At 38.0% G+C, this 27610-nt stretch overlaps 1 protein-coding gene across 8 annotated transcripts in view; it reads left to right on the top strand.

Moving 5' to 3' along the window:
• UBR2 (ubiquitin protein ligase E3 component n-recognin 2) overlaps positions 1-27610 on the top strand; it is a 126138-nt gene that overhangs the window by 5245 nt on the left and 93283 nt on the right. For all 8 annotated transcript variants that reach the window (XM_047101345.1, XM_047101343.1, XM_047101344.1 and 5 more), the window contains exon 2: positions 4024-4283. In XM_047101345.1, the coding sequence (XP_046957301.1) occupies positions 4024-4283 (260 nt within the window). The remainder of the gene's footprint in view (positions 1-4023; positions 4284-27610) is intronic.

Here is a 27610-nt window from a genome sequence, read left to right as displayed (position 1 = left end):
AAATTTGCTGATTTTTTTTCTTAGTAGCTGATATTAGTTTCTGAATTTTTTGTTCAAGAAATCTATAAATAGAAGGGTGCCTGGCTGGCTCATTTGATACAGCATACAGCTCTCAATCTGAGGGTCATGAGTTCAAGCCCCACATTGGGCATGGAGCCTAAGAAAGGAAGGAAGGGAGGGAGGAAGAAATCTATGAACAGATTTGACCTATCAGTGTTGTTGGAGCCACAGAGCACATAATTTCTTTAGAAAGTATCACCTTTTATTCTCCCTGGATTAAAATCCTGCAAAAGTGGCTTCAAGAAAAATAGGAACATAGGGACTCCTGGGTGGCTCAGTCGGTTAAGCGTCCGACTTTGGCTTAGGTCATGATCTCGTGGTCCGTGAGTTCGAGCCTCGCGTGGGGCTCTGTGCTGACAGCTCTGAACCTGGAGTTTGCTTCAGATTTTGTGTCTCCCTCTCTCTCTGCCCCTGCTCTGCTTGTGCTCTCTCTCCGTCTCTCAAAAATGAATACATGTTAAAAAAATGTAAAAAAAAAAAAAAAGAAAAGAAAAATTGGAACATAAAACATAAGAAAAACAAAAATTGTTGTTAAAATAAAAGCTTTAAATGTATTATAAATTAAAATTGCCTGAAACATAACTTCCTAGGATCATAGGAGTAAATTCTTTGAATCATAAAGCTTAATTTTTTATCCATAAACACTAAATTGCTTAGGACAAATGGATTATCTTCATTCATGTTTTGAAATAGGGTTTCTGATAATGGGTGAAAAACTAGACATTTACCCTTAGATATGGCAAAAAAAAAATGTTTTTTTAGCTCAAAGAATTAGATTCAAGTTTGCTTGTTGGTTGATGCCTCTTTGCCTTTTACTATTGACTACTGTTTTTTTTAACTAGCCCTTTTTATAATTACGGAACTCTGTGTGTGTGTGTGTGTGTGTGTGTGTGTGTGTGTGTGTGTGTAATTTTGATTTCAAGTTACTTCTCTAAAGAGAGAGAATCCTTAATCCGCGCTGTTGTTTTAAGAGTAATTTAGTCTCTTAGTTGCATAAAGCAAACACAACTAAGTTGGTAACATTTGGAAAAGATAGTTTCACTTTAGGGGTGAAAAGTTTTTCCACTGTGTTGTTACAAGCTTCAATTCAATCCCTTAACTTACTAACAAAGTTTTTACATTTTTAGTACACATGAAAATATGAGGTTGATTAGAAAGTTAATATATATGTCCTCATGTATATTTAAAATATCTACATGTAGTTATTTTTAGAGGGAAGGGAGTGGGTAAAGATTGTACAAGTAATAGTTAAAACGAAGACCTTATCCTGTTGTCTTATGGTGTTAGACCTTACTAGAATGTAAACTCTTAACAAGGATGTACATGAACTTTAGTTGTAATCGATAGGTAAACATTGGACCTATGAGTTAGCAGTTCAGTTAACTGCATTTTTGTAGAAGTGAGTGCTTTCATGTATTCTGATTTTAAATGCTTACCTGGTTGAGAGCCAGAATAAGTTGCAATTACACAAAGCAACATGGGGGACAAAGAAACACTGCAGAATTGGCAGGGATAAATGACAATATAGGGGAAAGACTTAAGATGTAAGGAAACACAAAGGGAAAAGAAAGGAGGTAGTTTGAAGGATGCCTTATCTAGGGCTTATTTGGTTTGGTTTTTAGAGACTGCAGGCCTGGATCTAGTTTATCTCTGCTTTCATTAAAGCTACATACAGCATCTTTCTGCAGTGTCAATGTTATAGGACAGTGAGTAGTATAAACATATTTATAGTCATTCAGGTAACAGATTTTACTAAATGCCCACTGCAGCCAGGTTATGTGTTAGACCCAGGGGAAGTGGGAAAGGCAGAGAGAGTGAGGAATGGGCTGAGAAAGGCATCTTAGAGAAAGTGAAACATAAACTGAGAACTGAAGAATGAGTAGAAAGTAGCCTGAAAAGCAGAGAGAGAAGCAGTACAAGTCAGGAGGAGGAAACAAGTATGATACAAGACAAAAGACCTTATAAACCACGTTGAGGGAATTGACTGGATGCTAAATACAAGGGGAAGCTGAATGACATGATCTCATTGACACTTTGCAAGAATCATGCTGGTAGGGAGGCTGGAAAATGGACTGTACAAGGGCAAGATTAGTGGAAATGACCAGTTAGGACCTTCTTGCATTAATAATGGTGAAAGATGGGAGTGGGGGTTTTGGGATAGAGTAGCAGAGGTAGTGCCTGTGGAGATGGATAGATAAAGAAATGAGATGGATTCATCAGATTATTTAGGAAGCCTAGTAGACAAGACATGATTAATTGGATGTCGGGTTGAGGAAGAAGGAAGATTTTCAGGTTTTCCTGGTGTGGATACTTAGGTAGATGCTGGTATGTAAAATAGGGAAGTGGGGAAAATGCTGGTTTTTGAGAAAGGATAGTGGAGATCATGAGTTCAGTTTTACACATAGTGAGTTGGTGTTTGAATCAGGAGTAGCTGTTTCTTCCGTTTCTCTCTACACTTACCAATGCTTCTGGTCACCAAATGTGAGTTTTTCCCCCCATACCTAGCCATTCCCTAATTCTCTACAGACACCAAGTGGGTGTCCTACAATTCAATTCACTTCTGACGCTATGCACCTGGAGTTAGCATCAGATCCCACAGGTTAAGGGCTCAGTCCCACAACACTGCCCCCCACTACTTAAGCTGCCAGTCACAAGCAGTGGGTCCTCAGGTTGCCCAGAACTTCTGTCTGACTTGGCTACAAATCGAGGGTTACCATGACCCTGCCTTCGAGTTCAATAATTTGCTAGAAGGGCTCACAGTACTCAGGGAAATGGTTTATTTACTAGATTACTGGCTTATTGTAAAATTCTGTAGCTTAGGAATAGCAGATGGAAGAGATGCGTAGAGCAAGGTATGTGGGAAGGGGAACAGAACTACCATGCTGTCTCTGAATGCACCAGTACTTACGAGTGTTCACCAACCCGGCAGCTCTTTGAACCCCGACATATAGACATTTTCTTATGGAGGCTTCATTACATAAGTGCAATTGATTAAATCATTGGCCATTAATGATTTAAGTGCATCTTCCAGCCCCTCACCCCTCCCCAAGTTTGGGGGTGGGAGCTGTAATTTCCAACCTTATCACATGTTTCGTTCCCTCTGGTAACCAGCTGTCCATCTTTAGGGTTTTTCCAAAAGTCACCTCATTAACCTCAGCTCTAGCTTGGTTGAAAGGAAATTGTTATGAATAATAAAAGATACTCCTTTCATCTTTATATCACTTACCACTTAGGAAATTTCAGAAATTTTAGGAGCTCTGTGCCAGGAATGGGAAGAAGACCAAATATATATTTCTTACTATAAATCATGATATCACAGTATCTGTTAGATATCTAAGTATAATTATTCAGGTAGTTGGACATAAAAGTTTAGAACAGAAAAGTGGCTTTTGTTTGTTTCCATCAGGGAGAGCGAAGGGAAAAGGGCTTATAGAGAGTTTGATCAGGGAAAGAAGGCATAATTGATAGAACAAAGCCTCTTGTAGACTGATACTCATGAGACTGGTTATTAATCCATGAGAAGTGTAAGTGGCATATTGGCTATTCATGTTCACTGCATACTCTTCCTATCAGCAAACTGACAAGAGAATTCAAAAGACAATCAGTATATCATTTGAGCAAAGCAGTAGAAAGGAAGTCAGATGGGCTCAATGGCTAGTGTCATGATGATCTGTGGTGGTCATTTGCATGTGAACTGCCTACAGAAGATTGCTTTAAGAGTCATTTTGAGGAGAGGGGATCGTTTTACTTTAAGTAGAATTCTGAAATACTTGGCATTTTTATCAAGTTCTAATGAATTTTGCCCTTTTTGGAAAGAGTATACAGTTATGAGTGATGCCAACGAAATAATTTATAGGACTCTTTTTATCCTTATTTTTGTGCCTAAAAGAATAGAGAGTGGGTTTATTCAAATGAGCAGTTTGACATTGTGTAAACCTACTTTTTCTTTTTTCTTTTTTAAAGAAATGGCTGCAAGCAACTGACCTCACTAGAGAAGTGTACCAGCATTTAGCCCACTATGTACCCAAAATCTACTGCAGGGGTCCCAACCCTTTTCCACAGAAGGAAGACATGCTGGCACAGCATCTTTTGTTGGGACCAATGGAATGGTACCTTTGTGGTGAAGATCCTGCGTTTGGATTTCCAAAACTTGAGCAAGCAAACAAACCTTCTCATCTTTGTGGTCGTGTTTTTAAAGTAGGAGAACCTACATACTCTTGCAGGTAACATACTGTAATTTTCTTTCTAAAAGCCTGTTTTTACCTTTTTTCCCCTGACACCTTATGTTTTTGTTTTTAAATTAGGGAAATACATACATATTAAGAAGTGGACACAACAAATATGTATGGTCTCTTAACTAATAATGAAACAGATATTCATGTAATTATTTTCCAGGTCAAGAAATAGAACATCATCAGCATTCCAGCAAACCACTGTATGCTTTCTCCCTCCCCTGTAATTAACTGCTGCCCTGGCTCTTGTAATAACTTCTTTGCTTTTCTTGTTAGTTTCTTTAGTTCCGGTGTCTCTTACTAATGTTCAAGGTATCTCACATTTGGGCGGTGGGATCCCTATCACACTAGTATCGTCCTTTGCACATTGCTGCCTTAGTTTTTGAGTACTTCTTTGCTTTCTGGCACAAGATGTCCGCAGCTCACTTTGTACTTAACTCCGATCCACATCTAGAATCAGCCATTTCTACCAGGAGTTTCATTTAAGGTAGGAATGGTAGTTAGAAACCATTATCTGGGTGCTATACGTACTTACTTGCCAAGGATAACTTTACCTTTTTTTTTTGTTATTTCTTGTTGAGAACTGAGTGTACAAGTAGAAGATGGAGAGGAAAGTGTCCTATTTCCTTTAAGACCATCTATTCCTATTTCACAGAACTAGTTGTTGTCAACAGTTTCCTATGTATCCTTCCAGAAATTTCCTCTGCATATGCAGGCCCGTATATATGGCTATCTTACACATATATGCAACCACACATACAAAAGGGAATATGTGTTATATATACTGGGCTAAATTTTCCTTTCTCTGTTTAATAAAATCTTGACTTCTGTCCATATCAGCTGATATTGCTAGATTAAATATTGCGTTGTGTGATTGTACAATTTATAGAGGCATTATGTAACATTTTTTTCCTTAACACTTTTTCCTTAAAATTTAATGAATTCAATTTTGGTTAAGGACTATAGATGTCTATGGTTGTCTTTCTTTATAAGCATGGTCAGAATACCAATGGAGATCTTTTTGTATTTTGAAATACTGTTCTAGTTTTTTGTTTGTCTTTATAAAAACTTCTTTGAGTTCTCTATTGATATTGGAAGCAATAAATCTACTTCATGATGTACAGATGAGGAAACTGAGATACACTTGTTCCAGTAATGTCCTTTTGTAGCAAAGGGATCCAGTTCCAACACTTGTATTTGAATGTTGTATCTTTTCATTTTCAGTCTGGAATGTTTTCTCAGGGTTTTTTTTCCATGATCTTGATACTTTTGAAGATTACCAGCCAGTTATTTTTTAAATGTCTGCCCGTTTGGTCTATCTGATTCACTTTATGATTGGACTCAGGTTGCATCTTTCACAGGAATATCACAGAACTCACATGTTTTCATTATACCTTACCAAGTGGTATGTGATTTTGATTTGTTTGATAGATGGTGATGTTAGTTTTGATCACTTGATTAAGGTGATGTCTACAAGACTTCTCTACTGTGAAGTTACTCTTTTACTCTTTATAATCAATAAGTATTTTGTGGGAAGGTACTCTAAGCTATTAAATATCCTGTTCCCTATCACACATTCAATTTATTCATTTGTTTATATCAGTATGTATGCATGGAGGCCCATTATTCCTGTGCTCGAATAGTTCTAGCTTTGACTCTTGGGAGTCCCTTCAGGCTTTGTTATTTTCATGTCCTCATCGTTCTTTGAACAATTGCTTGTTCCAACAGAGATGTTTAGGTCACGTCTTGGACTTTCCTCTGCTCTAGACCTGAAAGTAATCATTTCTCTAAGGAGCCTGGTTCCATTTTAGTAGAGATTAGTGTTAAGAAATAAGATACTAGGTGTGCTTGTTGCTATTGGTATGTCACTAATCCCAGGCCCTCTCAGTGGATCTATATTTTATATCTGTCTATAGATAACATACTGAAAGAAATATTGAAAACCAGGCATTTACAATAATCTCTCCAGTTCCAATCCAATACCACAGGCTTCTCTCGTTTTCTCCCTTTGCATATTTGTAACTTCTCTGATGAATCTGATTCTCATTATCCTAAATATATGTACTTATTTGATCACTTCCTTGTATGCAGCCATTCTTTTGCTACTGTTGCCGTTGCCATCCAGCTCTGCATAATTGCCCTCCTTCCCCCATTTGGGCTTCATATGCTATTCTGGGCTATGGTGGCCTTCCCCCACCCTTGTTAGGGCAGATCTAAAAGAAGAAGGCTTACTTTAAGATGCATGGTCATGGGGGCTCAGTTGGTTAAGCATCTGACTCTTGATTTTGGCACAGGTCATGATCTCACAGTTCTGTGAGTTTGAGCCCCTGCATCGGGCTCTGCACTAACAGTTCAGAACCTCTCCCCCTCTTTCTCTGCCCTTCCCCCTCTCTCGTGCATGCATGCTCTCTCTCTCTCAAAATAAATAAACTTAAAAAAAAAAAAAGATGCATGGTCATGGCCCTTGTGCTAAATCAGCTGGGTGTCTGTCTTGACTGAAACTCCACAGTTCTCTAGCACTGCTTACTGGACCTCAAATATCTCTGTGCCACTTTTGATTCCATAGTGGCCATTCTCTGGTAACCTTGGAGACAAGTCTGGTAAATAAACTCTGCATGTGCAGCCCAGCCCTTAGCCAAGAACTCATCCACAGGTGACCCCCACATACACTTCTGTCCCTTCCTGGTTACTTGATTTGCACATATTCCCTCTCTGGTACCCTGACTCAAGGCCGCTAGCTGTTTTATCTGCTCCAAACATTGATCTAGTCTCAGCTCAGTGGGACCTTCCTGCAACACTTAGATTCTAGCTCATTGTGCCACAGGTGGGAATTCACACCCTGAGTGGGAGATCCTCATGTATTCATATAGTTTTGTGGTTGTGTACAGTAGGAGTCTGGTTCTGTTACAACCGGAAGTGAAAGTCCCAATATTTATTTTAACAAAGAAAGTTGCTTATGTTTGTTGAACACCTTCTAGGTGCCAGATTTAATGCCAAGTACTTCATGTAAAGTTACGTTTAATCTTTCCATAAACTTCTGAGATAATATCCCTGAGGAAACTGAGGCTCAGAGTGGTTAAGTGACTTAACCTGCAGTCATAAAAATTGAAACCAGGTCCCTTGGACTCTTAACTCCATGATCTTTTCATTTTACTTTACACTGATTCTCATATATTTGTCTGTTATGAATTTTTCACTCATGTTCAGTAAAATGAGGGGGGAAAAATAGGAAAAATGTTCTGTTTCTCTTGCAACTAAATTTGTTCAGTTCCTAAATTTTGAGAGATGTCCTTTATTATTAAAATATTAGCATATGAAGTGAAGGCAGTGAACCAGGTAGTTTTGCTTTTTCATATTTTTAGGAAAAAAAAAAAACAGCCCTTTTTGTGGTCATTCTACTGGCCCTTGAAACTCAGAAATCTGGGAACTACTACTAGCAGTAATAGTAATTACCCAGTAAGGCTCTTGTTTCCTAAGCAGAAAATCAAGTTACATTCCAGTACTGTCTTCTGTACTACAAAGTACGGCAAAGAATATTAAATAAAAGTATTTGGGCTGGAGACAGAGCTTTTGGTGACAGTATTGTGAACTTGGCCTGAATCCTTTACTCCCTCATTATCCTTGGTTAGACTAGTCTGTAAGGTACTCTTTCCTGATGGGAGATGCTTGGCACTTATAAAAGTCTCATGCGTATTAGATGCTCAGCAAATATTTGTTGAGGAAATGTCTATTACGTTGTTCAAAGTACGGAGGACAGTTTTAAAGGTATTAATTTGCTATTCCTATGTGAGTTAAATTGCTTGAGTATTTCTAATTTTTGCCCATTTCCATACCTGTCCAGTGGCAATATCCTGTTTATCGTAAGCCAGCTACTTTGGGAGATGTTATTCGTGATTATGTACAAAAAATCCTTCCCACTTGAGATTCTTAACTTCAAATATTCAGTTATACCCAGCCCATTAATTAATAGGGCAGCTGGTGCTACATGTACACAACACATTGATCTCTCTTATGAATTTATTGCCATCTCATTTAATCTTCTAACCATAGGCACAGTGTTCAGGAATTTTGTTAGTTCCAGGAATTTCATATATGTCTGTGTGGGTCCATCCAGAGGAGAAGAGGTTAGGTACAGGTTTGAATGCTTTATATGGAGGCCTTCATTAAATTGTCAAAGAGTTCTGGATCTTCCATTACCAGAAGATCAAGTAAGAAGTATCTTACTGTCTTTTTTTTTTTTTTTTAATGTTTATTTGTTTTTGAGAGAGAGACAGAGACAGAGACAGAGTGCCAATAGGGGACAGGTAGAGAGAAAGGGAGACACAGAATCCGAAGCAGGCTCCAGGCTCTAGGCTCTGAGCTGTCAGCACAGAGCCTGACGTGGGTCTCAAACCCACAAGAAGTAGGACACTTAATTGGCTGAGCCACCCAGGCGCCCTGAAGTCAATTTCTGAAAAGCAATAGCTGAGGCTGTTCTTTGTGTTTCTGTCCTTAATATACCCTTCCTATACCCTTGACTGTCTTTAGATGTCAACAAAGTAAAAATTTTCTCCTCACAACATGAGGTGTTCTCCTACTGATGGTGCCTTCCTTTTCATTGATCATATACGTCCTCTAACTATACAATTAGAATATCCAGAACTGGGATGAATAGATTAACCTAAACCGTCACACTGTAGTGAAATGAATTTAAGCATCCGACTCTTGATTTCAGTTCAGTTCATGGTCTTGCAGTTTGTGAGTTCTAGCCCAGCATCGGGCTCTGCGCTTATGGTGCAGAGCTTGCTTGGGATTGTGTGTCCCCCTCTCTCTGCCCCTCCCCTGCTTGCTCTCTCTTTTTTTCTCAAAATAAATAAACATTAGAAAAAACATTTTATAATAATAGACAGAAAACATACATTTGGCTGTATCTTTCAAAAGGTACAAAAGTGTATGCCATGAAAAATAACCTTCCTTCTCCATCCCTTAATTTCCCTGTTTTCTTATCCAGAAGTGATCACTGCTAGTAGTTTCTATGTATTCTTCCCAATGCAAGCATTTATATATTATTCAGTAAATGCTAGAATATGACATAAACTGTTTCCACCTTGCTTATCTTATTTAAAATTTGTCCTTAAAATTGTTATATAATATTATATATAGAGAGAACATGCTCACTTTGTCTTTTTTTAATGGCTGATTATTATTGAATGAATATCCTATCCTTTATTTACTAGCCTTCTATTAATAGACATTTCGGTTGTTTCTAGTATTATAAATAATACTGCACTGAATATCTTTGTATGTCTTTGTGCATATATAGATGTAGATCCACAGGATACATTCCTAAAAGTAAAATTTCTAGGTCAAAGGATGCATACATTTATTTCTCCTTTCGGACCAGCAGTAAGAACTGGAGACGAAATGAAAAGGAGATGATGTGCTAGTTTGAGGAAGAGAATCAGTATGAGGGACAAACAACAAAAACTACAGTGGGTGTGTGTTGGGAAAGTTTGGAAAATCTATCTTCTAGCTAGCCTTACAGGGAGAAGAAACCAGAAAGTACAGGCTAGAATGTGGCAGCCAGAAAGAGGAGGCAGATTGGCCAATTATCTGAACTGTGGAAGAAAGAAAGCAGCGTCTGGTGACCTGCATATAGACAGATAAGTAGCCTGGGGTGGGAGAGAAAAATTTAATCTATAAAGGGCCCTATAGGGCCTAAATTTGGACCACACTCTTAACAGCTCTTTCTAAACTTTTCTGTTACCTGAAGTTGGCCACACTCCAGGTTAAAGGCTCTGTCCTTCACAACAAGACTATCCAAGATACAACTGCAAGTTTAGAGATTTTCAGGGACACCCTCAATTCTGATCAGCTGGCTGCAAATTTTGGGTGTCTCCACAGACTACTTTAGATTGCATAATTCACTAGAACAACTCCTAGAACTGAGGAAAATGCTGTACTTAAGACTGAAGTTTTATCACAGCAAAAGGATACAAATCAGAATCAGCCAAAGAGATACATAGGCAAGATTTCTGAATGCAAAGCTTCTGTTGTCCTCAGGGGCACATTATCTTCCTGGCACATTAATGCATGGCAGTACACAAACAGTATTGGCAACCAGGGAATCTCACCCAGGCCTTGGTGCCCAGAATTTTTATTGGAGTTTCATTAGGTAGACATGACTAACCGAATCATTGCCCACAGGACTTAATGTCCAGCTCCACTTCCCTTCCCAGAGGTAGGGCTAATATTACGTGGCTGAAAGCCCCAACGCTCCATTCATATGGTTTGTCTTTCTGGAATAGCCAATCCCCACTCTGTGTCATTCATTAGTATAATAAACTATCAGGTGGGAGGGGCAGCATAATAACAAAGATACTCCTGTCACAGGGGAAATTCTAAGGATTTAGAGTTCCCTCCCAGAAACTAGGACAAAAGCCAGCCAAATTCTTTAATTACACAGTTGTTGAGAAAGTAAATGAGATCCTTTGTGTATTGCTTTCCAATATTTTTAGCACAAGGTAAACTCTTAGTAAATGGCCATGCTGGGGTCCTGGGGATGAACGTCTCCTTGTTAGTCCCATGTCTCATGTATTCCTAGAAAACCCAGTGCCCTGGTAAAATGACATGGAGCCTATCACTTGGAAAGATGAAATATAGTTATTGGAATTCTAGGTGAGTTTCTAAACTAGATCCTTGAGAGATAAAAGTGGTTTATGTGTATAGGATAGAGATTTTCTTAAACTAGAAAAAATGATATTCAGGAGTCTTTTATGTGTGGTTCGTAGGAAGGGGATTTGTGAAGCGATTTAGGTTGGTTTTTCTGCAGTTACTGGTTCATAATTTCTAAACTTGTGTAGGTCATAAATTATTTTTGTCAGAAGAAGCTATCTGTTGTCAGGCAGTAGGCTAATATTTATGATATTTGTCTGTACTTAGTTAGCTATTAGGAAAAGTATAGTCAAATTTAACACTTGTTGGGGCACCTGGGTGGCTCAGTCACTTGAGCGTCTGACTCTGGCTCCGGTCATAATCTCACAGTTCGTGGATTTGAGCCCCACATTGGGGCTCGCCACTGTCAGGACAGAGCCGCTGTGGATCCTCAGTCCCCCTCTCGCTGCCCCTTTCCCACTTGCACTGCACTCTCTCTCAAAAATAAATAAACATTAGAAAAAAATTTTAACACTTGTTATTCCTTTCGAAATAGAGATGGTTGTTCTTAGAGGCAATAATCTTAGTGCTGATTTTGATCATAACTCTATTTTGCCATTTGATAACCATTAAGAAAAATAAAAATATTAGTAGAATATGAAATACTTAGTGTGGTATAAATTTTGAGTTTAACGCTTCTGTTAGATGTAAAGAAGTTAGGTTTAATTCCATTGTTTTCTTTGTATAGTTAAATTGAGAACTTTTTTATTATTATTAGATTTTTATTTATTTAAGTAATCTCTACACCTGGCATGGGACTCAAACTCATGACCCCGAGATCGAGAGTTTCATGTTCATCTGAGTGAGTCAGCCATGAGCCCTCACAACATTTTATTTTATTTTTTTTAACTATTTAAAAACTTATTGTGTGAATGTTATAGATAACCAAAGGTTATGGTTGGGAGTTAATGCTCCCATCAGGAATATTCTTAGCGTGTGTTTCCAGGTAGTACCTTATGATGCTTTACTGTAAACTATTAAATGGCTTTGCTCAGGTTTAACTTTTTTTTTTTTTTTAACTCTGATTCTGTTGGTCTTGACAGATGAAGTTATGCTAAAACTAATAAACAACCCTACATTTTTGAAGACTTTAACTATCCAAAATACATTACTCAGACTGTGTGACCCGTTTAGATCAGTGAGGGCAGTGAGTGGAGGGTTCTGCTCTGGTTAGTTGTTTAATAGCATGTTACATCTCCATAAACTTAGCATCATGCTTTTTAGGGTCCAGCACAGCAAGGGAAGAGTAGAGCCAGAGGGTCTTGCCCAGCAAAGAAATTGCACCAGGTCGGGATTAGCCACCCTGCCCCTGTCCCTTTAGTCAGGACTAATCAGAAGGCCTCTCTGTCCAACTACAAAACAGGGTGTCTGGAAGAGATGCAAACTCTGTGGCTGAACATTAGAAGTCTCTTCAATGATTTTTTAGGGCTATGGAGTTGTTTTTCCTTCCTCCCAGAGTAGTTATGATAAAATGAGGTAATCTATATAAATAAAGTACTTGCAGAACTATATTTATATATGTAAAAAAATTTTCAACCAAACACTGAGTCTTCAGATGAGTTACTAAGCCATGAGTAATACATCAAGCAGAGGGGTAAACATACTCTGTGTGGAAATATAAAGCTCTAATGTGGAAGAATGAACCTCTTATTTCTAGTAAGGAGAGTTTGTTTAGTTTCTTGGTTTTTTAAAAAACTTGAAAACTTGATCTCTTTTTAAAAAGCTGAGTTCTATTTTAAGACTTTCTTTTTGACGTGAATACTCCAGAGATTGAAATCAATGCTGTGTTAGTTTAAAAACTTTTAGTTACCTCTGGGGTGCCTGGGTGGCTCTCAGTCTGTTGAGCATCCAACTTTGGCTCAGGTCATGATCTCATGGTTTGTGAGTTCGAGCCCCATGTCAGGCTCTGTGCTGACAACTCAGCCTGAAGCCTACTTCAGATTCTGTCTCTCTCTGTCTCTCTCTCTCTCTTTCTCTCCCCCCCCCCCCTCCGCCGTTTGTGCTCTCTCTTGAAAATAAATAGATAAACATTAAAAAATATGTATATATTAGGGGTGCCTGGGTGGCTCAGTCGGTTGAGTGTCCAACTTTGGTTCAGGTCATGATCTCACATCTTGCAGGTTCGAGCCTCGCATCAAGCTCTGTGCTGACAGCTCAGAGCCTGGAGCCTGCTTCAGATTCTGTGTCTCCCTCCCTCTCTCTCTCTCTCTCTCTCTCTCTCTCTCTCTCTGTCTGCTCCTCCCCCACTCTCACTCTTTCTCTCCCCCAAAAATAAAATAAAATAAACATTTAAAACAATTAAAATATATATACAATATACATATAACATATATATTATACATAATATATATGTTATACATAATATATATGTTATATGTATTTATGTATAGTATATTAATATATAACATATAGTATATATATGATTTACATATATAACTTACACATATATATGTTATATATAACATATATTTATGTAATATGTATGTTATATATAACGTATATATTATACATATTATAAAATACATATTTTATATATAATACATGTTATATATGTATAATGTGTTATATATATTAGTTATTTCTAATTATGGATATGCAACAGGAATGAAATTATACTGTATATATTGCAGTTGTGGCTTTTTTCCATTTAACAATTTGTCTTGGAGATCGTTCTCTGACAGTATATATAAATCATCATTCTTTTAACTGCTGTATTTTGATAGTAAGTTCAGGCCATGATTTATTTGATTGCTTTGTTAATGAAATTAGAAATGGGTACTTGAGGGCTTTTTCCTATAATAAACTCGAGTGCAAAAAACACCCTGTACATATTTGTACACATCTCTTTTTACACGTCTCAGTATTTTTCTTTTAAGTTTATTTTTATTTATTTTGAGAGAGAGATAGCAAGTGGGGGTGGGGCAGAGAGAGAGGGAGACAGAACCCCAAGCAGGCTTTGTGCTGTCAGCACAGAGCCCAACATGGGGCTCAAAGTCACGAACAGTGAGATTGTGACCTGAGCCGAAATCAAGAGTCAGACACTTAACCAACTGAACCTCCCAGGTGCTCCTGTCTCAGTATTTTCAAGGTCAATGCCTAGAAATAGAATTTCAATGCTGTGTGTTGTCACTGTGAGCTTCAGTATGTTGGAAATCCCCTTGTCTGCACTGCTCTCTCTGCCCTGGAAGATGACAGGGAGAGGGCAATTGATATTTCCTAGGTAATTGAGATTCCTGTAGTTGTCTAAAAGGAGTCTTACATTCTTGGTTTACAGATTTGAGATCATTTTTATTTACTGTTACCAGTTTGTTGCAGGATCAAACAGGAGTACCTGGCATATAATATCAACTTTATATGCATGCCTTTGTCTAGATGTTAGGAAATAGTAGAACTATGACTAGATTACTATGGGCTGATCCTTTCAGGTAAGGAAAATCAGATTTATATCACCAGAATTTTCCTGTTCATACCCAATTGAGTTCTTTTTTTTTTTTTTAAGGGAAAATTTGTATATTTCAAAAGACACAAATCTTAATTGTACATTTTTGATAATAGTTAACCTCATGACTCTGAGCAGAAAACAGCACAAAGCTTCCCTAAAAGTTTTTCTTCCTCACATAATTAATGCTTTAAATTTTTTTTTTTTTTAACGTTTATTTATTTTTGAGACAGAGAGAGACAAAGCATGAACGGGGGAGGGGCAGAGAGAGAGGGAGACACAGAATCGGAAACAGGCTCCAGGCTCTGAGCCATCAGCCCAGAGCCCGACGCGGGGCTCGAACTCACGGACCGCGAGATCGTGACCTGGCTGAAGTTGGACACCCAACCGACTGCGCCACCCAGGCGCCCCGTCACATAATTAATGCTTTAAATTGTTAATAGCTATAATTATGGAAGATGGCATTGTTGAGCTTGTAATTTTTCCTATTCCCATTGGTATTTATTGATGATAAATGGCTTTATTAAAAAATAATGATAAAAAAAAATAGTTAACCTCATGTAACTCACATCCCTTCAAGATACATTTCCATCTGACTAGAAATTTCCTTCTTAGTAGCTCTAGCCCCTAGGTGACCACTATTCTGATAATTTCAACTTAGATTAGTTTTACCTGTTATAGAACTTCATAAAAATGAAATCACTCTTTTGTGCCTGGTTTTACTCACATAATATCTATCAGATTTATCCACGTGGTTATGATTACTGGAAATTGGGTTTAATTTTAATTGCTGAGTAATAGTCCATTGTATGAATGTACTATAGTTGCCCATAATCCATTGTCCTATAGGTAAACATTTTAGGTTGTTTCCAGTTTGAGGCTATCATGAATAAAGAAAGCCTCTATGACCTTTTTTTTTTTTTTTTAACAATTCTATTTTTTTAGTGGAAAAAAATTTAATTTAAAGGAAAGAAAATGGTAATTTATTTCATAGATCATATCAGTTTATGCCAGCGTTGTTTTAAATACAACATATTAAAGTACTAGGTGTTATTATCCTTTACTTAACCCTACTTCTGTGTGTTTTAATATACCAAATAACATAAATCTTGCTCCATTAAAAATCTTCAGCTTTTGGGTTGTCTGGGTGGCTCAGTCGGTTGGACGTCTGACTTCGGCTCAGGTCAGGATCCCATGGTGTGGGTTTGAGCCTCGCATCCGCCTCTGTGTAGAGCCTGGAGCCTGTTTCGTATTCTGTCTGTCTGTCTGTCTGTCTCTCTCTCTCTCTCTCTCTGCCTCTCTCTGCCCTCCGTGACTCGTGCTCTGTCTCTCTTAAAAATAAATAAACATTTAAAAAAAGTTTTTTTTTAAATCTTCAGCTTTTTATGACACATTTTAGGAATATTAAGATACCATTAAGATAGACCTTTCTAGACAGTAATCTAATACAGTGAACATTCTTAGCTGATACATTAATTGCTGGCTGTTACCATTTGCAAACAAGTATTTTTATGGACTTGTGTTTAATTTTTCATGGATAAATCCTTAGGAGCAGAATTGCTGGGTCGGAGGGCAAGTATATGTTGAACTTAAGAAACTTCTGGGGCGCCTGGGTGGCGCAGTCGGTTGGGCGTCCGACTTCAGCCAGGTCACGATCTCGCGGTCCGTGAGTTCGAGCCCCGCGTCAGGCTCTGGGCTGATGGCTCAGAGCCTGGAGCCTGTTTCCGATTCTGTGTCTCCCTCTCTCTCTGCCCCTCCCCCGTTCATGCTCTGTCTCTCTCTGTCCCAGGAATAAATAAACGTTGAAAAAAAAAAATTAAAAAAAAAAAAAAAAAAACTTCCAAAACTTTTCTCTGAAATGGTTTTTTGTTCCCACCAGTGATGTCTGAAAGTTCCACTTGCTCCATATCCTCCCCGACATTTGATGTTGTCATTTTTTTAAATTTTTGCTATTCTGTGTAGTGGTATCTCATTATACTTTTTTTTTTATTTTTTTTTAATTTTTTTTTAAATGTTTATTTATTTTTGAAACAGAGAGAGACAGAGCATGAATGGGGGAGGGTCAGAGAGAGGGAGACACAGAATCTGAAACAGGCTCCAGGCTCTGAGCTGTCAGCACAGAGCCTGACGTGGGGCTCGAACTCACGGACCGCGAGATCATGACCTGAGCCAAAGTCAGCTGCTTAACCGACTGAGCCACCCAGGCACCCCTCTCATTATACTTTTAATTATCCCTAATGACTAATGATGTTGGTGCAGTTTTACATGTACTTAATGCTCATTCATCTAACTTCTAAAGTGTTTGTTCCAGTCTTTTGTCTATTTTTTATTGAACTGTTTGTCCTTTTATTATTGAGTTTTGGAGTTCTTTATATACTGTGGATACGAGTCCCTTTTGTCAGACATATTTTGTGAGTAGTTTCTCCTAGCCTGTGGCTTGTCTGTATGGTGTCTTGATGACAGAAGTTTTTAATTGTGATGCTAATTTACCAGTTTTTTTCTTTTTGAATGATTGTTTCCTATGTTTAAGAAATGTCTGCCTTCCCCCAGGTAGCAAAGATAGTCTCTCTGTGTTCTTCTCTAAGTTTTCTTTTATCGGCTTTTCTATTGTAGATTTTATGTCTGGGTTTATGATCTGTCTCAGACAAATTTTTTATATGGCTTAAGGTAGGGGTTGAGCTGCATTTATTTATATGTGGATGTGCACTTTTTCCAGTACCACCTGTTATTTTCCCCTTTGGATTGCTTTCATGCCTTATCAAAACCCATTTGACCAGGGGCGCCTGGGTGGCGCAGTCGGTTAAGCGTCCGACTTCAGCCAGGTCACGATCTCGCGGTCTGTGAGTTCGAGCCCCGCGTCAGGCTCTGGGCTGATGGCTCAGAGCCTGGAGCCTGTTTCCGATTCTGTGTCTCCCTCTCTCTCTGCCCCTCCCCCGTTCATGCTCTGTCTCTCTCTGTCCCAAAAATAAATAAACGTTGAAAAAAAAAAAAAAAAAAAAAAAAAAAAAAAAAAAACCATTTGACCATATAAGTATGGGTCTATTTCAGAACACTCTAATCTACAGTAGCCCCTTTTTATCCACAAGGGATATATTCCAAGTCCCCCAGTGGATGCCTGAAACCATGCATAGTACCAAATCCTGTATGTACTATGTTTTTTGCTGTACATACACACCTGTGATAAAGTTTAATTTATAAATGAGGCACCGTAACAGATTAACAGCAATAACTAATAACAAAACAATGGTTATAACAGTATGCTGTATAAAAGTTATGTGAATGTGGTCTCTCTCAGAATATCTTCTTATAATGTATTCACCCTTTTGGTGATGACAATGAGATGATAAAATGCCTACATGATGAGATGAAGTTAGGGGAATGACATAAACATTATGAACCAGCTTTAGGCTATTTTTAGCCCTCTGACCATGCATCAGAAAGATGATCATCTGCTTCCAGACTGTAGCTGACCACAGGTAACTAACTGCTGAAAGTGAAACCGCAGATAAGGGGGAGCTGCTGTAGTCCATTCGCTGAGATGGCTATTCTTACTGCAGTAACCGCATTTTCTTGCTCACCGTAGGTTTGTAGCTAGCCTTGAATTGGTTACTATAAATCTTAAATTTCTGTGCCTTTAAATTTTCTTTTGTCTATTTCAGGTCATTTGCACTTTGTGAATTTTAGGATTATAGTTTGTCAGTTGTTATTTTTAAGAAAGACTGCCTAGGTTATGATTAGGATTGTGTTTAATCTGTGGATCAGTTGGGGAGAATTGACGTTTTAACAATGAGGTTTGTAGTCCTTGAACATCATATTTCTCCACTTATTAAGGTCTTCTTTATATTTAAAATTTTTTTTTATTTCTTTCTGAGAAAGAGAGACAGAGACAGAGAGCATGAGTGGGGGAAGGGCAGGGAGAGAGGGAGACACAGAACTCCATCCAGTCTCTGAGCTGTCAACACAGAGCCCAGTGTGGGGCTTGAACTCATGAACTGTGAGATCATGACCTGAGCCGAAGTCAGATGCTTAACCAACTGAGCCACCCAGGAACCCCTATTAAGGTCTTATTTAATCTCTTTAGCAGTGTCTTACAGGATTTATGTAGAAGTTGTGCACGCTTTTGGTTATGTTTATTCCTAAGTATTTTATCGTGGTATATTTTTTTCTTAGTTTCCCATTTTTTTCTGCGAGTATAAAGAAATACAGTTTGTTTCTGATAATTGAACTTATGTCTTGTAACCTTGCAAAATTGGCTTAGCAGTTTTTGTTGTTTTTTTGTTCCTTAGGATTTTTATATAATCAGGTCATTTCTGAATGGGGACAGTTTTATTTTTTCTCCAGCTTTTTATTTCTTTTTTGTGCCTTACTGCCTTGGTGAAAGTAGGACATTCTTGCCTTGTTCCCAGTCTTAGGGGATATAGTCAGTCTTTCACTATTGAGTATAATGTTGGATATAGTTTTCTCTTACATACCCTTGATCTCATTGAAGAAGTTCCCTTCTATTTCTAGTTTGCAGAGTTTTTAAAAAATATTACAAATCACTATTGAATATTGTTCACTGCTTTTATGTTGCAGCTTTTGGGATTGTCATAGTTTTCCTTTTTCTTTTTTAAAGGTTTATTTATTTATTTTGGGGGGGACAGAGAGAGAGGGGGAGAATCTCAAGGCTCCGTGCTGTCAGCGCAGAGCCCACTGTGGGGCTCAGTCCCATGAACAGTGAGATAATGACCTGAGCCGAAACCAAGAGTCAGGTGCTTAACCAACTGAGCCACCCAGGCACCCCATTATAGTTTTCCTTTTTTATTTATTAGTGATTGCATTGATTGATTTTTCAAATGTTTTTTCATTACTGAGATATGCAGAGCTTGATTATCGTGCATTAACTTTCATATATTACTGGATTCAGTTTGCTAATGTTGTGTTGTCTGTCATTTTCTTGTAAGGTCTTTGGTTTTGATATCAGAGTTAATGCTGGCCTTATAAAATGAATTAGGAAGTATTTTTTCTATATTTTCTGAAGAATCTGTGTAAAATTGATATGATTTCTTGCTTAAATGTTTGATAGAATTTGCCAATAAAACAAACTATCAAAGCCTGGTATTTTCTTTGAAGGAAGTTTTTGATAACAAATTTCTTTGATACTTTTTACAGTTATTCAGAACTTTATTTCATCTTGTATGAAGGAATGTGTTTCATTGTATAATGTTAAATTTATTGATACTAAAGTCATACATAATATTTGCTTATGCTGTTGATGTCTATGGTATCTATAGTGAGGTCCTCTTTTTCATTCCTGATGTTAGTAATTTGTGTTTTTCTCTCTTCAATCAGATTTATGAATCTTTTCAAAGAATCTGACTTTTGCTTTGTTAATATTCTCTTTTATCTGTTCTGTTTCACTGATTTCTGCTCTTACTGTTACTCTTCTTTTTGCTTACTTTAGGTTTAACATGCTTATATTTTATTCTTTAATCTGTCAGTTATTTGTAAGTATATTGCTTAATTTCCAAATACTTGAAGCTTTTCTAGATACATTGTAACTGATTTCTAACACAAATGTTCTATAAGGTTTTGGTCTTGAAATTTATTGAGACTTGTTTTATAACTCAGTCTTGAATGTTCCATATGCACTTAAAAGTTGTGTTCTGCAGTTGTTGGATATAATATTCTATAAATGTCAATTAGGACAAGGTGATGGGTACTGCCATTCAGGTCTTCTATATACTTATTTATTGATTTTTATTATGACTAGCTTTTTTATCAGTTACTGAGAAAGGGGTATTAAAATATTCAGATGTGATTGTGGATTTATTTATTTCTTCTGTCCGTTTATGTTTCAGTTATAAACTCTTATTAGCCACACATAGATATTTATAATTTCTGTGACTTCCTGATGTATTGATCCTTTTGTCATTATGAATTGTCAGTATTCTTTATTAATTCTGGTAATATTCCTTGTTCCAGGTCTATTTTATCAGATGTCAATATAACCATTCCTACCTATCACAGCATATCCATTATACTTCTGGGGTTTTTTACTTTATTCTGTGGTTGCCCTAGAGTTTGCAGTATATATTTACAATCAATCCAAGTTTACTTTGTCTGAGAAAGTTTTTCTTGCTCCTTCACTTTTGAAGAATAATTTTGCAGGTACAGAATTCTAGGTTGGTGAGGTTTTTCCTTCAGTATTTTAAATATTCCACTCTACTCTCTTCTTGCTTGCATGGTTTCTGAGGAGAAGTCCAGATATAATTCTTATCTTTGTTCCTCTATAGGTATGATGTTTTTCTTCTCTGGCTTCTTTATCTGTCATTTTCTGTAATCTGAGAATGATATGCCTAGGAATAGGGTTTTTTTTGGCATTTATCATACTTGATGTTCTCTGAATCTTGGCTTGGTATCTGACATTAATTTAGGGAAATTCTCAGTAATTATTGTTTCAGATGTTTTTTCTGTTCCTTTCTCTTTCTTCTCTTTCTCTTCTCTGGTATTCCTATTACACATACATTATATTTTTTGTAGGTGTCTCACATTTCATGGATAGTTCTGTTTTTCTTCCCGTCTTTTTTCTTTTTGCTTTTCAGATTGTTGAGATATTCTCAAGCTCAAGGATTCTTTGCTTAGCCATGTCCAGTCTACTAATAAGCCCATCAAAGGCATACTTCATTCTGTTATAGTGTTTTAATCTCTAGCATTTCTTTTTGGTTTTCTCTTAAGATTTCAGGGGGCGCCTGGGTGGCTCATTCGGTTAAGTGTCTGACTTCAGCTCAGGTCATGAGCTCACGGTTCGTGGGTTCAAGCCCTGTATCGGGCTCTGTGCTGACAGCTCAGAGCCTGGAGCCTGCTTTGGATTCTGTGTCTCCCTTTCTCTCTGCCCCTCCCCTGCTCCTGCTTTGTCTCTCTCTTTCTCTCTCAAAAGTAAACATTAAAAAAATAAAGATAGATTTGGGGCACCTGGATGGCTCAATAGGTTAAGCGTCTGACTCTGGCTTAGGTCATGATCTCACAGTTTGTGAGTCTGAGCTCCATGTTGGTCTCTGTGCTGACAGCTCAGAGCCTGGAGCCTGCTTCGAGTTCTGTGACTTCCTGTCTCTCTGACCTTCTCCTGCCCCTGCTCACACTGTCTCTGTTTCTCTTTCTGTGTCTCTCTGTCTCTCTTTCTCTCAAAAATAAACATAAATAAAAGTTAAAAAAAAAAGAAAAGATTTCCAGCTCTGCTTACATTGCCCATCTGTTCTTGTATGCTGTCTGCTGTAGCCATTAGAGCCCGTAACATATTAATCACAGTTGTTTTTTTTGTTGTTTTTTTTTTTTTAATTTTTTTTTTTGTTTTCAACGTTTATTTATTTTTGGGACAGAGAGAGACAGAGCATGAACGGGGGAGAGGCAGAGAGAGAGGTAGACACAGAATCGGAAACAGGCTCCAGGCTCTGAGCCATCAGCCCAGAGCCTGACGCGGGGCTCGAACTCCCGGACCGCGAGATCGTGACCTGGCTGAAGTCGGACGCTTAACTGACTGCGCCACCCAGGCGCCCTGTAATCACAGTTGTTTTAAATTTCAGGTCAGATAATTCCAACATTTCTGACATATCTGACTCTGATTCTGATGCTTGCTCTGTCTCTTTAAACTGTATTTTTTGACTTTTAGTATGTTTTGATAGCCAGGCATATGATATACTAGGTAAAAGGAACTCTATAGGCCTTTAGTGATGTGGTAGTAAGGCATGGGGAAGGGCAAACATTATAGAGTCCTACGATTAGATCTCAGTCTTCTAGTGAGCCTGTACCTCTGGACTCGGAACTTCAAATGTGCTTCTCAACACTGCCCCCATCCTCATCTGTCTTTCTGTGGGGCAGGATAGCTAGAGTGGGCTGGAATTGGATATTTCTCTTTCCCAGGCCTGTTAGACTCTGATAAAACCCTAGCAGGTTAGGCTGTGATTACAGTTTCTTCTGAGGGCAGACTATTATTATTTTTTAAGTTTATTTATTTATTTTTGAGTGGGAGGGGTACACAGAGAGAATGAGAGAGAGTGAGAAAGAGGATCTCAAGCAGGCATTGCACTTTCAGCGCAGAGCCCAGTGCAGAGTTTTTAAGAACAGAATGCCCTTGCATATTTCACAATGGTTCCTTTTTTTTTTTTAACCCCTGCTGGAAACAGGAGAGGATTTTTCTCTGATGTTCACTGTGAGAACTAGTAGAACTCCAGGAAATAAAACTCACCAAACGTGAGGCCCTGATGTCTGGGTCACTCTCCAAGTGCCCAGTGACTGAAGTTTTTAATCTCTCCGATGTTCACACTGAACTGAGCCTCCAGCAATTTGTCAGGTACAGTTCAGGTTTCCTGCCTCACCACTGGTACCTATAGAGGTTTGTGTTTGTTGGTTTCTGCTCTCACAAGTCAGTATTCTCTGTATTCATCTGTTGGTCTCTACAATTTTGGGGGTAGCAGTTTGTCCTGTGACCTCACTTCTTTTGTAAATCTAAGAATAGTTATTGATTTTTCAGTTTGTTTAGCTTTTTATTTGTTAGGACAGTGTGGTAACCTCCAAACTTTGTACATGCTGGACTGGAAACTGGAAGTCTGCGTTCAATTTTAAGGATATTTTCCTGTACATAGAATTCTGGGTTGATAATTTTTTTTTCCTTTTCAACATTTTAAGGATGTTCCGTTGTCCTCTGACCTCTGTTGTTTCTGATAATGTCAGCTTTTTATTAGCATATCTATGGTGCTTTGTGTGAAATGTGCTGGTTTCCTCTAGCTGCCTTCGAGATTTTTACTTTTTTATTTTTCTTTTCTTTTGAGAGAGGGAGAGAGCACGAGCGAGGGAGGCAGAGAGAGAGAGAGAGAGAGAGAGAGAGAGAGAGAGAGAGAGAGAATCTTAAGTAGGCTCCACGCACAGTGAGAACCCAACACAGGGCTTGATCCCACAATGATGAGATCATGACTTGCGCCAAAATCAAGAGTCAGATGCTTAACCAACTGAGCCACCCAGGCACCCCTGTCTTTGGATTTTAGCAGTGTGACTGTGATACGTCTAGCTGTGCATTCTTTGTTTTTGTCCTCATGGGGTTCCTTGAGTTTCTTGGAGCATAAGTTGATGGCTTGAACCAAATTTGGGAAGTTTAGATTATTACTTTTTCAAATATATTTTCTGCATTTTTTTCCATTCCTGGGACTCCAGTTACACAGTAGTATAATTGAAGGACTAATTAGAACCACATAGTAGCGCATATGTATAACTTATAAATATGTGTAAAGTTGCTGTGAATATATGTGTGTATTATGAATATATTTACATAGATAGTGCATAGTCTAAACATTTTAATGAGAGATGCATGACCCAAGAGAGTTTGGAGATGACTGCTTTCACTAAAGACCTAAAATCTCAGGAATCTGTGTGTACTTCCACCAAACCAGTATACCTTTAATATGACAATTAACAACTGATCCTTAACTGTACACATTTGTCTTTCTGTTAAAGATAGGCTCCTAGAGAACAAGGATCTGGCTTTACTTTTCTATATAATTATGTAAAAACATAAAGACATTGGCTCTCTAGTTGATTTTTAGGAATCCAAAAATGCTATGACAGGCAAAGTAAAACTGGAAGTCACCAAAAATAGGAGAAGCACTGGAGAAAAATATCCCAGCCAAAAGATAACGTATGTATGTTATGTATCATATTCATATGATACAAAAGAGAGCTGGAATAGCAGTTTTCATATCTGACAAATAGAATTTATGGTAGAAAACATAAAAGACACAAAAAGGCAACCAAATTAAAAAATGGGCAAAGAATCTGAATAGCCATATCTCCAGATGTTCTTATTGGTTATTTTTGTACAAACTTGTGATACCACAAACTACTAAGTTGGACAGTTTTTTTTCTTAACAAGCCATTGCATTGTTTGGTTTTGTTTTTTAACATAAGCCCTGCAGTCACCATGGGGCTTGAATTCATGACCCCAAGATCAAGAGTAACATGTTCTACTGACTGAGCCTAAGTTGGACACTTTTGAAAAGATGAATTGTATGTGAATTACATCTCAATTTTTAAAAAGCAGTCTGTATAGGGGTGCTTGGGTGGCTCAGTTAGTTAAGCATCCGACTTCGGCTCAGGTCATGATCTCATGGTTCATGGGTTCAAGCTCCGCGTCAGGTTCTGTGCTCACGGCTCAGAGCCTGGAGCCTGCTTCAGATTCTCTGTCTCCCTCGCTCTCTGCCCCTCCTCCACTCACACCCTGTCTCTCTCTCTCAAAAATAAATAAAACATTAAAAAGCAATCTGTGTATTTGGCCTTAAGGGAAACTTCAGTTAATTCCCAGCTCAGAGCTGTACAGATTGTTCTCCCACTATAGTTAAAATTAGAAACAGCAAAAGGGTAGGTTAAGTATGTTTAGAAACTAACATTGCTAATGTTAAGTAAACAGATATCACTGAAATCACTAAGGAAATTTAGAAATGGAACTGAATGATAAAAACATTGTGTGTTGAAATTTTTGGGACATAGCTAAAGGAGTATTTAAAAGGATATATATACCTTTAAATTATTTGCTAAGAAAAAATAAAAATTAAAGATAAGCAATACAGTGGAAACAAATGAAAATGAAAACACAACAATCCAAAATATTTGGGATGCAGCAAAAGTAGTTCTAAGAGGGAAGTTTATACCAACACAGGCCTACCTCAAGAAGCAAGAAAAATCTTAAATACACAACCGAACCTTACACCTAAAGGAGCTGGAAAATGAACAAAATTCAAACCCAAAGGAGGGAAATAATAAAGATTAGAGCAGAAATAAATGATATAGAAACAAAAAACCAAATAGAACAGATCAGTGAAACCAGGATGTGGTTCTTTGAAAAGATCAACAAAATTGATAAACCTCTAGCAAGATTTATTTAAAGAGAGAAGACCCAAATAACAAAGTCACTAGTAAAAGAAATAACAACCAACACCATAGAAATATAAACAGTTTTTACAGAATATTATGAAAACCTATATGCCAACAAATTGGACAACTTAGAAGAAATGGAGGGGTGCCTGGCTGGCTTAATTGGAAGAGCATGTGACCCTTGATCTTAGGGTTGTGAGTTCAAGCCCTAAGAAAAACAAAAATGGAGGCATCACAATTCCAGATTTCAAGTTGTATTACAAAGCGGTAGTAATTAAAACAGTATGGTACTGGCATAAATAGACACATAGAGCAATGGAACAGAATAGAAAACCCAGAAATAAACCCACAACTATATGGTCAGTTAATCCTCAACAAAGGAGGAATGAATATACAATGGGGAAAGACAGTCTCTTCAATGAATGGTGTTGGAAAAAAAGGATCACTTTTCTTTCATCATACACAGAAATAAATTCAAAATTTATTAAAGACCTAAATGTGAGATCTGAAACCAGAAAAATCCTTGAAGAAAGCACAGGCAGTAATCTCTCTCACATTGGCCATAGCAACATTTTTCTAGATATGTCTCCTGAGGTGTGGGAAATAAAAGCAAAATTAAACTGTTGGGACTACATCAAAGTAAAAATTTTCTGTGCAATGGAAGAAACAATCAGTAAAGCTAGAAGACAATCTTCTGAATGAGAGAAAATATTTGCAAATGACTTATCTGATAAAGGGTTAGTATCCAAAATATATAAAGAACTGATATACTGAATACCTAAAAAACAAATAATCCAGTTAAAAAATGGGCAAAGACACGAACAGACATTTCTCCAAAGAAGATAGACCGGTGGGGCCAATAGACACATGAAAAGATGCTCAACATCACTCATCATCAGGGAAATGTAAATTAAAATTGCAGTGAGATACCACCATAAACCTGTCAGAATGGCTAAAATCAAAACAAGAAACAACCAAGTATTAGTGAGGACATGGAGAGAAAGGAACCCTCATACACTGTTGGTGGGAATGCAGCCACTATGGAAAATGGTATTGAGGTTCCTCAAAAAATTAAAAATAATAGAACTAACCTGTGATCCAGTAATCATACCACTGGATATTTACCCCCAAAATACAAAAACACTAATTCAAAGGGATATATGCACCCTATTTTTATTGCAGCATTATTCACAATAGCCAAACTATGGAGGCCGTCCAAGTGTCCATTGATAGATGAGCAGGTAAAGAAGATGTGGTATATGGGGTCCCTGAGTGGCTCAGTCAGTTAAGCATCCAACTTCGTCTCAGGTCATGGTCTCGCAGTTTGTGAGTTTGAGCCCCACGTCAGGTTCTGTGCTGACAGCTCAGAGGCTGGAGCCTACTTTGGATTCTGTGTCTCCCTCTCTTTCTGCTCCCTCCACCACTTGCACTTTGCCCCCCCCCCTCAAAAATAAACATTTAAAAAATTTTTTTAAAAAGATGTGGTATATATTACACAATGGAATATTATTCAGCCATAAAACGGAATGAAATCTTGCCATTTGCAACAATATGGATAGAGCTAAAGAGTATCATATGGAATTTAAGATACAAGCAAAGGAAGAAAATAGACAAACCGAGAAACAGACTTTTTTTTTTTAAAGCTTATTTATTTTGAGCAAGAGATAGCAGGGGAGGGGCAGAGAGAGAGGGAGAAAGAATCCCAAGCAGGCTTCATGCTGTCAGCATGGAACCCAGCTCAGAGCTCGATCCCACAGACTGTGAGATCATGACTTGAGCCGAGACCATGAATCTAAGGCTCAACCAACTGAGCTACCCAGGTGCCCCAGAAACAGACTCTTAACTGTAGAGAACAAACTGATGGGTTACCAAAGGGTAAGTTGGTGGGGGATAGGGGAAATAGGTGATGGGAATTAAAGAGTACACTTATCATGATGAAAAAAAGAAAAATAAAATGATTTTTTATTTTTTATTTATTTTTTTTTCAACGTTTATTTATTTTTGGGACAGAGAGAGACAGAGCATGAACGGGGGAGGGGCAGAGAGAGAGGGAGACACAGAATCGGAAACAGGCTCCAGGCTCCGAGCCATCAGCCCAGAGCCTGACGCGGGGCTCGAACTCCCGGACCGCGAGATCGTGACCTGGCTGAAGTCGGACGCTTAACCGACTGCGCCACCCAGGCGCCCCAAAAATAAAATGATTTTTAAAAAGGCTGTACACACCTATCATTCCTGGCTCTGTCTGCTGAAAGGGCCTAGAAACAATGGAACTCCTGAAGCAGGGAGC

The sequence above is a fragment of the Lynx rufus genome, unplaced genomic scaffold, assembly GCF_022079265.1.
Source record: "Lynx rufus isolate CCGP_SWC_20201006 ecotype Redwood Valley unplaced genomic scaffold, mLynRuf1.p SCAF_6, whole genome shotgun sequence".
In the NCBI taxonomy this organism is placed as follows: Eukaryota; Metazoa; Chordata; class Mammalia; order Carnivora; family Felidae; genus Lynx; species Lynx rufus.
Note: the sequence above shows the minus strand (reverse complement) of the source record. Positions and strands in the feature narration are given on the sequence as shown.